Source organism: Suncus etruscus, chromosome 4 (genome assembly GCF_024139225.1).
Source record: "Suncus etruscus isolate mSunEtr1 chromosome 4, mSunEtr1.pri.cur, whole genome shotgun sequence".
In the NCBI taxonomy this organism is placed as follows: domain Eukaryota; kingdom Metazoa; phylum Chordata; class Mammalia; order Eulipotyphla; family Soricidae; genus Suncus; species Suncus etruscus.
In genome coordinates this window covers 41,806,415-41,824,003 of record NC_064851.1, presented here as the reverse complement: position 1 = coordinate 41,824,003, position 17,589 = coordinate 41,806,415, and the positions used below count along the sequence as shown (strand labels likewise).

The window sequence follows — 17,589 nt, the reverse complement described above, 5'->3', positions numbered from 1 at the left end:
CTAAAATGAATACAGAAAAAAATCAGGAGTTAAGTGCTTCATACCTGTTAATGCTGCTGGTTTGGATAATGTACTGTACTGGTTTTGTGTAGATATCATACTTTGACGTGGACTTAGTGTTGGTGATGCAACAAGAGAAAGCTCCTCGATAATAATACTGCTTTTAGGGTGATTCTTGGGAAGTTCGTTTAGTCTTTGTTCCAAGGAATACTTTAAAAGATCCAATTTCTGACTGGATTCATTAAATCTTGCTTGAGCCTTGAACAGAAAAAAGGACAATTACTGTCATTTTAAATAATTGTATTCCTTTAACATCATATTTATTAAGTTGAATTTTTTTTATTTGAAATTACTTCTGAAAGTGCTTTTCTGTCTGTAACTTTTCCTGAGCCAAGCAATTTCATTACATTCTTTGCACCTTCTGCCACTGCAAACTCTATCCTAAAATGATGCCTTAATTCTTCCATCCGAAGTTCAAGAGGGCTTATGACAGGCTTTGCTAGATAAGAGAAAGAGAGAGAGAGAGAGAGAAGTTGAACCATGTGATTTTCTATTTGTAGTAATTAAATCTCATGAAAGAGAATTCTTATATTAAAAGACTTCCACAAATCAATAACGACTTAATACTTAATAGACAGGACACTGAATCATAGCCATTAAAACTCGGGTGAAAACTCAAGATTAAAAAAGTGACCTTTAGGGCTAGAGAAATAAAGTGCAGCAAGTAGGGCATTTGCCTTGCACGTAACTGACCTGGGTTCAATTTCATGTGGTCCCCTGAGACCCACTCGGATTGATTCCTGAGCACATAGCCAGAAGTAATATTTTTTTTGTTTTTGGTTTTTGGGTCACACCCGGCAGCACTCAGGGGTTCCTCCTGGCTCTATGCTCAGAAATCGCTCCTGGCAGGCTTGGGGGACCATATGGGATGCTGGGATTCAAATCACCATCCTATATGCCTCCATGCTATCTCTCTGGCTCCCAGAAGTAACTCTTAAGCACAGCCAGGAGTGCTCTCCCAGTTTAAACTATTTAGTTTCTTTCTTAAATTTAGTTAGCAACAATGTCTACAGTAAGAACAATGACAATTATCTCTATTTTATCACCATTATCAAAAGCCAATTCATTGGTCTGGACTGCTTGAAGAATCTGCATTCGTATGACTTCTATTTTTGTCTTGCTGTCCTGGAGAAGCTGCTGAGCTGTGCCATGGAGTTTCCGATCCTATTAAAAAAGAAGTTTCAGGTAAACAGATAAAAAACAAATCACACATATTCATAACTTCTAAATAAGATCAAATAATAATAAGTTTAAAACTGAAATGTCAAGGAACACTGTAATTCATATTCTTGTAGATACATTTATTTTAAAGAAATCATCAAAATGATAGAGGGACAAATAAGAAAATGATGCTGTCACAAGTTGTTCATTCTACCTGAGAGTAGAATGCTATTTTAGAGGCCTGCTTGGAAATGCAATAGCCACAGATTCTTTTTGGGAGGCCACCAGGCAATGTTCAGGGGTTACTTCTGGCTTTGCACTCAGGAATTACTCCTGGTGTTCAGAGGACCATATGGGATACTGGGGATAAAACCTGGGTAATCTGGTAAGCTGCTGTACTATCACTCTCTTCCCTATAACATTAATTTTATATGGAAACTTTCTGTGCAATTCTAGATCCAAGAAATAAATCACAATATAATAATATATTTATAATATAAGAAACATTCTTTTGGATAGTGGGGAAAATTGGTAGCGAATCTTAAAATAAACAAAATCATTCAAATTCCTGATTAATTTTCTTTTTGCTTTACACAATCTATAAAGAATCTATCTAACACCCCGTACAAAGATCAAATCCAAATGGATTAAAGACCTTAATATCAGGCCTGAAACCTATATAGGTTTCATGACATCAATGACATTGATACTAAAGGCATCTTCAAGGAGGAAACAGCACTCTTCAAACAAATGGAAGCAGAAATAAACAGACAGGACTATATTAAGCTGAGAAGCATCTGCACCTCAAAAGAAATAGTCCCTAGAATATAAAAGCCACCCACAGAAAGGGAGAAACTATTCACCCAATACCCATTAGACAAGGGGCTAATATAAAACAATATACAAATTGCTGTCAGAACTTAATAAGAAAAAAAAATAACCCCATCAAAAATGGGGAAAAGAAACAAACAGACATTTCCTGAAAGAAGAAATACAAATGGCCAAAAGACACATGAAAAAATGCTCCACATCACTAATCATCAGGGAGATGCAAATCAAAACTACAGTGAGATACCATCTCACACCACAGAGACTGGCACACATCACAAAGAACAAGAACAATCAATGATGGTGGGAATGTAGAGAGAAAGGAACTCTCATTTACTACTGGTGGGAATGCCATCTAGTCAAGTTCTTATGGAAAACAGTATTTTCAAAAACAATAGTTTCAAAAAACTAGAAACTGAACCTCCATATTATCCAGCTATTTACTCATAGGAATATACCCTAGGAACACGAAAATACTATACAAAAATACCTTCCTCACACCTATATTCATTGCAGCACTATTTACAATAGTCAGACTCTGGAAACAACCAAGTTGTCCTTCAACAGATGAATGGGTAAAGAAACAGTGGTACATATACACAATGGAATATTATGCAGCCATCAGGAGAGATGAAGTCATGAAATTTTCCTTTTCATGGATGTACATGGAATTTATTATGCTGAGCGAAATAAGTCAGAGGAAGATTGACAGACACAGAATAGTCACACTTATCTATGGGTTTTTTTTTTAAGTAAAGACATTATTATAATAATCCTAGAGACAATAGAGTGAGGGCCAGAAGGACCAGACAATAAATGAAGCTCATCACAGAGTGGTGTGTGTTGTTAGGAAAATAACTACATTAACAACTAGCATGACAAAGTTAATGAACGAGAGAAGTAGAATGCCTGTCTCAAATACAGGCAGGAGTGAGGGAGGAGGGAGATTGAAGGCATTGGTGGTGGGAATGTTGCACTGGTGAAGGGGATGTGTTCTGTTTATGACTGAAACCCAACTACAATCATGCTTGTAATTATGGTGCTTAAATAAAGATTTTAGAAAAAAAAGAAAAAGAATTGTCCCATGGTCAGCAAGTTTTATATTCAGAGTATTGTTTGTTGTAATAAAGATATCGGTGACCAAGACTAAAATTTAAATAATCTTTTCCTATTGTATTTCATTTATTTTAGAGGAAACTCCTTGCTTTGCATTCTGAAATCGCCCCTGGCAGGCTCGGGGGACCATATGGGATGCCAGGAATCAAACCACCAGGTATCCTGGGTTGGCCGCATGTAAGGCAAATGCCCTACCACTGTGCTATCTCTCTGGCCCCTCATTTAAATTTTTATGGAATTCTGTATGTATGGACAATTATTTAAAATAGTTAAGTATAGTGCTCGCTTTGGCAGCACATATACTAAAATTGGAATGATACAGAGAAGATTAGCATGGTCCCTGCACAAGGATGACAAGCAAATTCGTGAAGCGTTCCATATTTAAAAAAATAAAAATAGTTAAATGTTCCTTTAAATTCTGATAAAGAAAATAGCAAACATTTTTCAACACAATGAAAAACACTGCTAAAAAAAAAATGGGACTTGAGAGCCAGAGCGATAGCACAAAGATAGGGTGTTTTCCTTGCATGCGGCCGATTCCCGGCATCCCATAGGGTCCCCTGAGCCAGGAGCAATTTCTGAGTGCATAGCCAGGAGTAACCCCTGAGCATCATAGGGTATGGCCCCAAAAACAAACAAACAAACAAACAAACAAAAAACAGGACTTGAATTCTCAATAAAGCAAAAGAAGAAATTACAGGAAAAATTTTTTTTCCTATCTCCTGAAGTTCATACTTCAACTCATACACAGAAGAAAGATAAATAAAAGTAAGCATTAGTGAGGAAGTACTTGAAAACTAGAAACAAAGGAAAGGCCAATTTATATATTATTTAAACATCTCTACTTTTATCTCTAAGGCAATAAATATTAATTTGGAAATAAAATATTATCAACCTTTTGTTATGTGTGACAGTAGTTTAAAAACTAAATTAATAAATTAACCAGCCAAGCATCATTAATAAATCACACAGCATATAATGACACTGAATAAAGACAATGGAGAAATGTATAGAGACAATATAGCCATTATATGAAAAAGTAAGTAAGCTGAATATGTTAAAACACCAAATTAAGTTAACATATAATGGAAGAGCGAATGAACTCAAATAATATGAGAAGCCGAATCTTTTAATGTGAGACCAGACTAAGGGTAAAAACTTGGATATTCTCAAAATGGAGATGGGGCAATCCCAACCCCTCCACCAAAAAACCTGGAAGGTGCACTCACATCCACCATATTTCTGACAGGAAAACAGTTCAGCTCTTCTATTAAGCTTTTGAAGAAAATGGTGGCCTCCTATTCTTCTCAGGTAGTCTGATCTGAGCTGAAAACTCTGGGTCTTTCTTAGAATGTAGGCAGACTCCCCTTTATGTCTAAAGGCACAGCAACTCACAGACAAATCGTAACTCCAAAAAAAAAAGGTACACAGTTTAACCATATCAAACTGTCAAGACACCAAACTTTGTCCAGATCTACAGATCCTGGACTGCACTGCTGTAAATGTATGTATAATCGTGACATTTCAAATTTTAGAGCAGTGTCAATCCAGAGTGATCAAAACAAATCTGATGGCAAAATTGCATAGAAGACCATCAAGCTCAGTGAGCCTAATCAGTAATACATTATGCACAAGAAGCAACAACCGCAGTCCAGTAACACCACTGAGAGAACAATCATTACAAACTGACCCTTACAGTTCTAAGTTTTGGAATTTCTATTTGTCTTTGTGTCGAAACAATAATTAAGTAAATCTGTGCCTGCTGGGGGCAGACTAGAAAGGTGGGTGGGAAGCTTGGGCTACTGCTAGAAATAAGGACATACTAATGATGGGATTAGTGTTTGAACGGTTAATGCCTGAAACAACTGTTATCATGAACAACATGGTTAATCATGGTATTATAATAAAAAAATCTAAAAAAGAATACACAGTGGAGGAAAAAGCAATTAAAAAAATCAGTGTTTCACACATTTATTCTGAGATCCCATGGCCAGTCATTTAAGAGTTTTTAGTTACATTTCATTCTATTAAATACAAGTTTTTTTCATACTTCCAAAAAGCTGGATTAATAGTTATTTAAATATCAACTTGATATTTAAATCACTATGATGTATCATGGATATTACTTAATGATGCTTTACCAACAAGGATGCTAACTTGAATTTGGTGGTTGCCTGACTTATCTATTATTTAATGATTACATATATTTACACTCCTAATTCAAAATGAAGATACTTTCTTATTTCCTCCCTAAGAATTATCAAACCAGAGATTAGAAATAACTTTCCTATTTCCTAGAAGTCAGCAAAGTAAGAGAAAAATGTAGGATTCTATTGTCTTTAATTCAACAGCAACAAATTTGCTTTTCAAACCAGGTATAAATTGGAGTAAGTTATCCAGATTTGGCAAGACATTAGTTTCTTGCAAAAATTTTGTAAATAGAGATATTACCCTAGAAAACAAAACTTATCCATCAAAATAAAGCTAAAACACTGTCATGCACAAGATTGATATTTAAATGTCCCTTTTTAGAGTAGTAAAATGATTCTTATTTTGATGTAATGTAAAAGCAAAAAAAAAATTAAATAATACTTGTCTTTCAATGAAGCTAGTTCTTTTGACAATTTTTATCACTAATGTGAACATAGATTCCTGTCATTTATTTATTTGAAAATACTCCTTAATTATTTCCAATTCAATATCTATGGAATAGCATTCATAATTCAGTTTGAAGGCAGATGAGTTTACCACACAGATTTCCAAATATGCATAGATATGACAGCTTTTAAAATTAAAAATAGATATAAACTGCCAAAGGTAACTTACAATCACTACATGGCATTATTATCTTCTTGCATTTAAATTCTGTCAGGATGACTTTTAGAAGACCATTAATTTGGGGGGGTATTGGGTACCTAACACTATTCTTTCCTGTATGCCTGACTGTGCTCAGGGGCCACATGTTTTGGCCCCCTTGTTCAAATACAACTCAGCTGCTTGTCAGGAAAGAGCTTTGTCCATTGTACAATCTCTCTGGTCCCATTTAAAACATACTTGAAACAAGACATAAGGTAGATACAAAATACTGAATGAATAAGCATATTGGAGAGACATACTGGATTTTATATTATTTTGGGGAACAATTTTGTGTATATTGGTTGAGCCATTAGAAAAGTGACTCTAATTATTTTTTTGCTTTTATTGGGGCCACATTCAGTGACACTCAGAGGTTACTCCTGGCTATAGGGTAACGATAGAAATTGCTCCTGACTTAGGGGACCGTATGGGATGCCAGGGGATTGAACCTAGGTTAGCGCGTGCAAGGCAAAAACCCTACTGCTTGTGCCACAGCTCTGGCCTCTATATCTAATTTTTAACTTAAAAACCATCAATTTCATATAGTTTAACTCAATGAATTAGAAGTTGACAATTATTTATTAGCAATGTCCAATGTTACATTTGCAATATATTACACTTTATAAATAAAAATATGCTAAAACACATTTTCAAGTCATGTCTTTTTATTATATAAAATTAAACATTTTATTGGGCCAGAGGAAAAGTACAGGGGAAAGGTGCTTGTTTTGCATGCAGCCAATCCTGGTTTGATCTCCAGGACTGCATATAATCCCCTTGAACACAGCCAGGAATGAGACCTGTATAAAAAGATAGGCGTAAGCCCTGAGCACCACTGGGATTAGCCAAACAAACAAGCAAAAACTAAATATTTTACAAGTTATAATTGGATATTATTATAAAAATAAGCTATTATGTTTATGCTTATATATCATACATATTTAAGATATATCATAAATAAGCTACATACAACCTTCAGAAGTAAAAACCAGTCATTTTCCCATCACATATTTATGCCTTACTTTGCATATGGAAAAGTCAGAAGATCCTCTGAAATACATTCCGTGGGGATGCTGCTCTATGAAACTTTGTTTGTTGAGGAGAACAAGATAATTACAGGTGGCCAAATGTTAAAGAAAGCCAAATAAAAAAGTCAAAAGAGAACGGCATAAATTTTAACTGATGATATTCAGAAGTCTTATAGGTTCACAACAAAAATAAGGTTGGAATATGCCAGGAGTGAAAAACTGCAGCATGGAAACATATACTAGCCATTTGAAGACTCTCCAGTATGACTTGGGAACATTATGAAAATAGAGAACAAGTGCAAAAGTCTAGAAACCCTTCAATTTAAACAAACAGCTTGTTCTGTCATCTAAAATAAGAATGGAAATATTTCTTTTTCAACATACCATATCAAGCCCTCAGAAATTATCCAGAAAGCCAATGATGCTGAATTTTAAAAATATGAAGCAATGATATTGCTTCATCAAGATATTTACATTTTAATGTTGAGAGTAGATAAATTTTATAAAGAGACTTCAGATAGTGCAGTGAATGGGATGGGGAGAAGAGACAGGGTTACTATTTTCCTTCTTTTTGGTCACACGTGGGTGTGATCAGTGGTTCTCTAGGCTCTGCACTCGAGAATCACTCCTGGCAGTGGTTGGGCCACCATATGGGATTCTAGGGATTGAATTTGGCTTGGCTACATGCAAAGCAAGTTCCCTACCTGCTGTTCTGTCTGTCTGATCCCCAAGCTGCTATTTTCATAGGAAAGTAGTATAGAATTTAATAAGGTAGGAGAATCTGAACTGAGATTTGAATGATGTGAGATAGAAAGCCATAAAAGTACATAGGAGAAAAGATGTTTAGGCAAAGACAGAGTAAATGCGAAGACCATGATAAAGTAACACTGTATTTGGAATGTTCAGGGGATAGCAAAGAAGCCAATGTAGGCAGAGTGTAATGAAAGAACAAAAGTATTTTAGAAGATAAGATCAGAAGTCAGCCAGAGGTGAATTATGTATAAACCTGTAGAGACACAGTTAAAGGACTCTGGATTTTGTTCCAAGCATGACAGAAACTTATTGGAAAGTTTTGAACATGAGTGTAAGAACATCTATCTGATTTACCTTTTTTTTTTTAAACTCCTCTCCCCTCAGTTTGCTTTAGGGTTGGTAGTGCTTAAAGCTAACTCCTGGCACTGAGCTCAAGGACCATATCTGGAGATCCTTTGGAACCATATGGTATGCTAAAAACTGAACCCAGGTTGGCCACATGTGAGGCAAATGCACTACCTGTTGTATAATATTGCTTTAGCTCCATGACTTGCCCCCTTTAAAAAAGACAATTCTAGCTTCAAGTCCTAGTATAATATTCTCACATAAATTCCAGTTTTGAAGTTGAATGTAACTGCCAAATTGGATGAATTTTCACACTATTCCTAAATTTGTCCCCTATATGAATTATCTACGTTATTAAGGATACAACCATTCACCAATTTGCCCAAATAATGTAATCATCATTGTCATCAATTCTGCCTTCTGACTAAATATCATGTATTCATTCTACCTAAGTAGCTTAGCTATCACTTTTACTTTTATAACTGTTACAATATGGAAGATACATGCTTAACTATGCATTAATTCAAAAATATACTTAAACTTGCCTGTAAGACTTAACCCCTCTTTGATGAGTTCTTTAAACTGAGGAAAATGTATGTGAATTTTCTAAACTGCATTTTCTTTAAGTCTTTTAATAGCTCCATTTATCCCGTTTTTTGGAGGGGAAGGGGAGGGTTCACACCCAGTGGTGATTAGGGATTATTCCTGGCTCTGCATTCAGAAATCATTCCTGGTGGTGCTTGGGGGACCATATGGGATGTTGGGGATAAAACTTAGGTTGGCTGCATGCAAGGCAAGTACCTTATCTGCTGGACCCCCCCCCTTATTTATCTGTTTCTGTTTCTTTGTTTTCCTTTTGGGCCACACCTGCTCAAGTGTTACCCCTGGCTCTGTGCTCAGAAATTATTTCTGGCAGCCTCAGGGGACCATATGGGATGCCAGGGATCAAACCGAGGCCTGGCGAGTGCAAGGCAAATGTCCTATCTGCTGTACTATGACTCCAGTTATCTCTTAAGACAGAATCTTAACTATGTAATTCTGTTCATGGTGCTTTATAATCTAGTTTGTCATTCACTTAAGCTGCACATCGCACTATACCTATCTGCTTAAAATGAACCCCACCACCAAAACCTCCAAATGATTACATAAAGAAGCTATGGAAGAGAAGATGAAGTCATGCAATTTGCTATGTAGATAAAGCAGGGAAGAATCATGCTGAGTGAAGTTAGTCAGAAGAAGGACTGATACAGACTATCTCTCATATATGGGATATAAATAAACACAGAAACCAAGAACTAGTTTTTAGTAAAAAGCTTACCATAGGTGAGGAAACTCAGGGTGGGGAGCAGGATATTGGGGACACTGGGACAAGAATGAGGGAAATGGATACTTGGTAAGGGATTGTTATGAAAAAACCCTATCATTAACAGTAGTATAAACCGAGACCAGGCCAGAGTGATAGTACAGCACAGCAGTAGGGCATTTGCCTTCCGTGAAGCCAACACATGATGACCTCATATGGTCCCTGAGCCTGCCAGGAGCAATTTCTGAGAGTGCAGAGCCAGGAGTAACCCCTGAGAACTGCTGGGTTTATCGCAAAACAAACAAACAAACAAAAATAACCCCACTAGTATAAACAATTTTAATTTAAAATAACTAATTTCAAGACTCAGCAAAAGTATACTCGTTAGTGGAGATAAAGGGAACTGGAAAAATGGGATTTTTTTAGGTGATGAAATGGCACGGGAACTTCAACTTTGGTGATCAGTACGGTAAGTCTTAAACACATACACAACATACACAAGTATAAAGTTAAAATTCTTTAGAATTAAAAGCCAATAATAAGTTAATAAAATATTTTGAGTATGTTATATAATCTAATAATTTTCAAACACTTAATATTGTTTATAATATAAACTGGGAGACAGTACATGGTGCTATCAAACCTGACCTAAGTTTGATTCTTGGTTATCACTTGGCTCTCTGAGCATTGCATGGTGCTGCCCAGGAGGCCCAGAACAGCACTGCCTCCACAGGTCCTTTTAACCACAAAATTGCTTGGCTGAATATCACTAGTGCCCATGGTGCCCCACCCCTGTCTATCCTGAGCACTACAGATAAAATAAAAATGACTGGAAAAAAGTCTTATGTCTTTCTTTTCAATATCTACACAAATTTCATTTGAATACATGAATAAAGTACATAACTCCAACAACAAATTTTGTTTCCTGCTTTCTCATTTCAAAATTTTCCTTACACTGAAAAAGAAACGAAATATGAAATATTGAATATTAATATGCTGAAATTATTTAATATCTGTTAAATTAGCAAAAGACATTCATTTATAAGGACAGAAGCCTTAAAATAATATATTGAGAACAAAGATGAACTTTACAATAAACCTACTATTCTTTTTCTTTTCTTTCCTTTTTTTTTGGAGGGGTTTGAATCACACCCGGTGACACTTGGGGGTTACTCCTGGCAGGCACAGGGACTATATGGGATGCCAGGATTCTAACCACTATCTATCTTGGATTGGCGGTGTGCAAGGCAAATGTCCTACTACTGTGCTATCTCTCCAGCCCATAAATCTACTTGTCGAAGGCATTTTGAAATTGTAAAGCTATAGATATTAAATTAAAAAGTACATTCATGATAATCTGATTTGCACAACATTCCTTTTGCACATTTTATCTCAGAACAAAGACACAAAGCCAATACTATTCTTGTTCCCAATAACACTGATTTTCAATAAGGAATTATAAGTCCATATTAAATTCCCCAACAGTCCATAGGTTTTGTTCAAACCAACATTAAGGCACTAATGTCCTGCCTTTTTGGTGGTAATTTCCTAAACACATGTATATAATGATGGAAAATTCAACAGACTACTTTTTAACTAAAATTTCTGTTTAAAGTAATTTTATATTCAGATAAATGATATTGATAGTTCCTCTGTATCCTTTATTCATATAAATTTATTGACTTTGATAAGTGAACATTAATATCTTGCTTTAAAAGCCAATTGTTCTTAATTTGTCTGATTGCTTATACTTTTTGGGGGGTTTAGGGGAAAAGTACACATGTTGTAATCAGGGCTTACTCTTGGTTCTTACTTACAGATTACTCCTGAAAGTGCTCAGGGAGACCATATGGGATGCAGGGGATTTGAATCCAGTTCAGCTAAATGTAAGGTAAGTGCCTTACTCACTGTATTAATGCTCTGGCCTGATTGCTGACAATACTTCCACAACATATTTTTTAAACAGAAAAAATATCAAAAGTCATAAAAAGTAAAAAAAAAAAAAAAAAGAAAAAAAGAAAGCACTACTACATAAGAGACTAAGGAGAGTATATATATTTGTTTACAGTGTAAGAACTTAAGGAAGACAAAGCACCATCTTGTTCAATCTTAGCTATGAACATGCTTGTGAGATAACTCAAATTTTTCCCTCTTGTGTGCATGTTGAAAATGACTATTAACGTAAAATTATCTATGTGGGGTATAAACGGTCATGTGGATGAAATTCACACATACAGAATCTGCAATGAAAACTGACTATATGTAAAATTTATTATTGTACTTACCTTTGAAGATCCATTTGAGTACATCTGTATCATGTTCTCTGCACCTTGTTTTACTTTAAGTTCTATATCCAATTGTTTTTGTAAGGCCATCAATCTATTATTGCTAGTGGCACAACGAGGGTCACTACTTGGCGTATCTGGAGTCCTTGGGCAATCTGTAAATAGTATATTAAGTTGTTTACCAGGACCAATTGCTATTAAACAGGGGAAGTTAAAATGAATTAGAGTATTTGAAATGATTTCAAGGCACATAAACAAAATAAAAACCTTAGAAAATAAAAACATTTAAGTTAAGAAAATATAAAGGTCGAATTATTATTCAAGGTAATAATCTAAAGTTGAATTAGATCACCATGTAAAATGTTCTCTGATACTATTATTTTTAAGTTAAAATAATTTGAGTAAACAAATCAGTGATTAAAACTAAATTTATTAGGGAGTATGCAAATATTTAATGCAATTTTTTTTCTTACTAATGCGATTTTTTATTGCGAATATTCCGTAAGCGAAATCCCTTATGAGGCCCTGCCTCACCCCAACTTTGCCTCCTGTGGCTCCCAGGTAAATTGAGTTTGAGACCCCTGCCCTAATACCTTCACTGTTTAGAAATAGAGATATTTGGGCTGGAGAGATAGCATGGAGGTAAGCGTTTGCCTTGCATGCATAAGGTTAGTGGTTCGAATCCCGGCATCCCATATGGTCTGCGTCTGCCAGGAGAGATTTCTGAGCATAGAGCCAGGAGTAACCCCTGAGTGCTATCGGATGTGACCCAAAAAACCAAAAACAAACAAACAAAAAGAAATAGAGATATTCAACTTTATAGAAATGTCATTAAGGCAATTCTTTGTAAACAGAACTAACTTTCTGGAACCTGAAACCTACTGTTTTTTTCCAATTAAGAAACAAAACAGAAATGTTGTTAGAACAGTTCTCATAATTCTATCACATAATTAAAAAATTCATGTTAAAGTTTATTGTTTAGTTTTTATGCATTCTAAGTCTTCTGAGAGAAACAAACAAAATCTTCTTTAAAAATAGACATTTATTTTTTCAACTATAGGAACAAAAATAGAAATAAGAGGGAATTAATATAGGTAGTAATACAGGTTGATGACTTTGATTAATACAGATATTATAATTTATGCCAATAACTTTAAGAACACGAAATTATTACACCAAAATAACTAAGAATATGTAATATTACAAAATTCAAAGTATTGTAAAGTGCAATCAGAAGTTAACTGTACTCTTAAATACCAGACCAACTTAACAGTCCATGTTGATTTCCCTTCTCTCTAACCTAAAACAAGGGGTAAATTAAATGGAAAAACTAAATAAGATTTCTCAGTCTACTTGTAATAAGGGACCAGAAAAAAAGCGGATCATAATGGCATGTGATCCAAATCCAGGGAAAGATACAACTAAATATTTGTGGCCTTGTGCTTCTGAGAATGTTTTCATTTTCTGATTAAAGGGTGGGGGTACTGTGGAGTAAAGCTTGGATTTTATTAAAAGGCCTGGGGGAGGGGAGGGATCCACAAAGAGAGCAACAAAATTAGAAAAAAACTATTAAAAACAAGTATCTAGAAAGATGTTTTATATGTAGTGGCTGTTTTTTTTGTTGTTGTTGGATTGCCTTTGGCTTGAGATGGCAGGATAGGGGGAGGGAGAATGAATATTGTTTGGGGAGCAAAGAGGGGGTGAGCTATATCTGGCTTAGTCCTGGCTCTCTATACTCAGGGTTCACTCCTAATAGAGTTCAGGGGATCACTAATATGTGGTATTGGGGACACTTACCCACTGTATTATGTCTGGCCAGAGATGGAAAATAGATATCCTTTTAGAATTTCTATTGCTCATGCCTGCATGTGGCCAGCTACATAGACTCATTCTATTCTTAAGAGAGGTAAACCAACATGTAGCTGAAAATGGCAATCTTGGAAAGAAAGGGCAAGCCAAGTCCCAGTCCTACTGAAACCACAGCAACTATACCTATCACCTATCACCACCCTCAAACACTGCTTCATCAGCGACCCACTTAACCACTGATCTCTGCAAAAATGCCAACCCAACCAGAAGTCCAGGTATGCCAGTATTTAGGCTTAATCACCAGGACTTTTCTGGAGTGAGGGTGGGGTACCCTGCCTTCTTATACTTTGCCTTCTCATACTTCCAGCAGCTCTGGTAGCTAAAACCATACCCCACAAAAGCTGTAATATCAGCTATACAGCTTGAAATTTCTGTGCTGAATGGCCGGATATGGCTAAATGAAACTCCCAGTATTTTTTAATATTTTGATCTCAGGAACACACCAATATAGACATCAACATGAGTTCAAAGCCAAATAGAAACAAAAACAAAACAAATAACATAAATCAACTATCAATAAATCATTAGCAAATAATAAATCATTTAGCAAAGTCATTCTAACAATGCCTTAGTGACCTCATTATAAGATACATTTTCACAAATTTTCTCATTATTGTACTTATTTTTTTAATATTTCATTACTACTTATCTGTACACAAGCAATGTAAAATATATTATTTCAGGCCTGCCAATGGGGGTCAGTTGGGCATCAGTGAAAATCCATGGACCATGGTGAAGAAATTTTACATTGGTGGTATTGGTCTTGGAACAAATGTATTACGAGCACCTATGTAATACATGGTTTTTAAATTCCAACCACTCTCAATCTTAGTGGGATTGTATGGTAAATCTTAGTGGGACAGTATGCTAAACCATACTATCTCTACAACCACACAAAAAAAATCAGCTTAAATTTTAATTGGCTTTGGGTTGTTAATGTCCCCAGGCATTTTACCAAACAAATCTGAATGCTCTTACAAAGACGACACTCTAAATTCTTTTGGTTTTGGAATCATGCCTTGCGGTGCTCAGGGATTAGTCCTGGCATTGCACTCAGGAATCATTTCAGGTGGGCTAGGGAACCAAATGGGATGCTGGGAATAGAATCTTGGTGGAATGAGTGCAAGACATGCACCCCACTCTGTACTATTATTGCTCCAGCTTCACATATACTAAAACCCTGCTTTAGATACTAAGTTCAGGTGAAAAATATTTTCCATAAATACAGTTACTCTGGAAATGTCAATACATATTAGAAATCACAAAGCTCAGGGGAAAAATAAAGCATGATTGAGAAAAGCTATTTTAATAGAAATTTTGGAAGACACACACAAGCACTCCCCCCCCCCCCGCCGTGGTAGGTAGCATCACATAAAGTAGTGAAATTTTCTTAAGTCCGAATGGTAAATAAAAAACGATATTAATAAATAAAATATATAATAAATAAAAATAATATCTTTTACTTTTTCCTAATAAGGCATAAAATAATATATATGATATTTGATTCCCCTAATTCACAACTGTATAGTGTCTTCCATAAGAGCTGTAGTACCCAAATCCTTAGAGTTCTTAGCCTAAACTGATTCTTGGGTCCTTTGAAGGTTTATAAAATAACTGATTCTAGAGATTTTATTTCCTAGTCTCAAAAAGTGTTGCTGGACATATTAAATCCAAATATGAGCTCTGTGTTTATAACATTTTTTTTCTGAAGTGCAAGGGATGGATGCAGTACATGCAAGGCAAAGTGCTCTGCCATGGTGCCCCTTCTCCATTCCCTTACATTTAAAATTTAAAAAGCTTGGATACCTCAGATACACTGCCAACCTAGAAAAGATACAATTTAATTTATCCTTCTTGTTTTACAAATGAGAAAAAGAATGGAGTTGCAAGTAGTATACAGTTATAAAACTATGCAATGATGCAGCTGGAATGAGATTTCACTTCATATTACTTTTTTGGTGTTTATTATATAACATGCAGGTTCATAATAGTTAAAATTAATAAATAGCACTAATATGTAAGATGTTTGCTTAGAATAAGGCTATCATATATTAAAAAAAGAGGAAAAATTCAGTTAAATCTAAATTAACAAAAATAACAATGCTGAAACAGTTTACTATTTACCTCTTTTACAAATTTTCACATTAAGTCTTGTAAGGTTCAATGACCAATATTTTGATTTTTCATTCAAAATTATAAGCTGATATTTTAACTTTTTCTTTTTGGTGTTTGGGCCACACCCGTTTGACGCTCAGGGGTTACTCTTGGCTATGCACTCAGAAATCGCTCCTGGCTGGGGGGACCATATGGGACTCCAGGGAATCGAACCACAGTCCGTCCTAGGCTAGCGCGTGCGAGGCAGACACCTTATCTCTAGCGCCACCTCACTGGCCCCTATAAACTGATATTTAAAAGCAAATCTTGTCATATGTTATAGTTATGAAAATTATCTGTGTCCCTCAAATTCAACTTTCTTGTTTAAGTAGATAAGCTTATTTTATAACCATGTGAAATGTGCTTGGATTGCAATGAACGTTCATTAATGGATGCTTAATTAATATTAAGATTAGGAACTAAATGAACACTTCTGCTATAAATATACAAATTTTGAAAAATTAAAAACAAAGTTCTATGAACCTTGAATCTATGCTAAAGAGATGATCTTCTTAGAGTTAATTTTAAAAAAATCAATAGTGTTCAATGCAAAAGATAAAATTCTATGACAATCTGACCTAAAAGTAAGTTGAACTACCCTAAATCCTCAGCTGTTATTAATAATAATAAGTTCTTATGAAGGAAAAACAAGTTCTGCAAAAGGAACAAATCTTTTTAAAAAATAATTTCCTTTTTTGAGTACCATGGTTACAAAAATAATCAAAGTTGGGTTTCAGTCAGAGATTGTACAATCCCCGCCTTCACTAGTGCAACTTTCTTGCCACCTGTGTCCCCTATTTCCCTCCTTCCCTACCCCACTGTCTGTCTTCAGGACAGGCATTCTATTTCTCCCTCACTATCATTGTCATGGTAGTTGTCAGTGCAGTTATTTCTCTAAATGTGATCACCACTCTCCATTGTAAGCTTAGAATAAGGGCAAGTCCTTCTGGCACACATCTCTATAGGGAACTAATTTTTAATTTTCCAAAGTAAAATTTAATATATATATAGTAGCTGGAGACAGTATAAGGGGCAGGGTACTTGCTTTGTACATAGTTGACCCAGATTCAATCTCCGGTATTCCAGATGTCCTGGTCCCCAGAGTTCCAATATTAATGATCCCCAACCTCTGAGCCAGAGCCAGCACTGAGTACTGCTGGATGTAGCCACAAACAATAATAAAAATAAATTAATTTTTTTTTTTTTTTTTTTTTTTTTGTGGTTTTTGGGTCACACCCGGCAGTGCTCAGGGGTTATTCCTGGCTCCAGGCTCAGAAATTGCTCCTGGCAGGCACGGGAGGACCATATATGGGACGCCGGGATTCGAACCGATGACCTCCTGCATGAGAGGCAAACGCCTTACCTCCATGCTATCTCTCCGGCCCCAAAAATAAATTAATTTTTTAAAAAAGAATACATTTCATGAGCTGGAAGAGAGCTCAAAAGGATAGAGTACATGTTCTACATGCAATAGGTCTGTTTTCAAACTCTAGCACCATACTGTCCCCTGAACACTGTTAGAAGAGGTTCCAACTAGCTGTGGCCCAAATAAATGAAACATATTTTATATATTTTCTATCCAATGGTTTAAAGCATCACCACTAAAAATAATCAATATTTAAAGTTTTATTACCAAATTTATCAAATGTTTAGAGTACCATGACAAATGTAACTTTGGTTTTCTTTATAAGAATATGAGATTTTTCAGGGCTGGCGCAATAGCACACTGGTAGGACATTTGCCTTGCACACGGCTATTCCCTGGTCCCATATGGATCCCCAAGCAAGGAGCGATTTCTGAGCGCATAGCTAAGAGAAACCCCTGAGAGTCA

General features: G+C 35.6%; 1 protein-coding gene and 1 non-coding gene across 2 annotated transcripts in view; one reads left to right on the top strand and one right to left on the bottom strand.

The window, feature by feature from the left end:
* PKN2 (protein kinase N2) overlaps nt 1–17,589 on the bottom strand; it is a 117,882-nt gene that overhangs the window by 52,391 nt on the left and 47,902 nt on the right. Inside the window, exons 3-6 of the mRNA XM_049771240.1 lie at nt 11,736–11,890; nt 1,107–1,224; nt 354–499; nt 45–258 (exon numbers count right to left, since the gene is read on the bottom strand). Coding sequence (XP_049627197.1) covers nt 45–258; nt 354–499; nt 1,107–1,224; nt 11,736–11,890 — 633 coding nt within the window. The remainder of the gene's footprint in view (nt 1–44; nt 259–353; nt 500–1,106; nt 1,225–11,735; nt 11,891–17,589) is intronic.
* On the top strand, nt 3,444–3,550 carry LOC126008411 (U6 spliceosomal RNA). Its single transcript, XR_007495744.1, has one exon. It is a non-coding gene; the product is annotated as a U6 spliceosomal RNA (small nuclear RNA).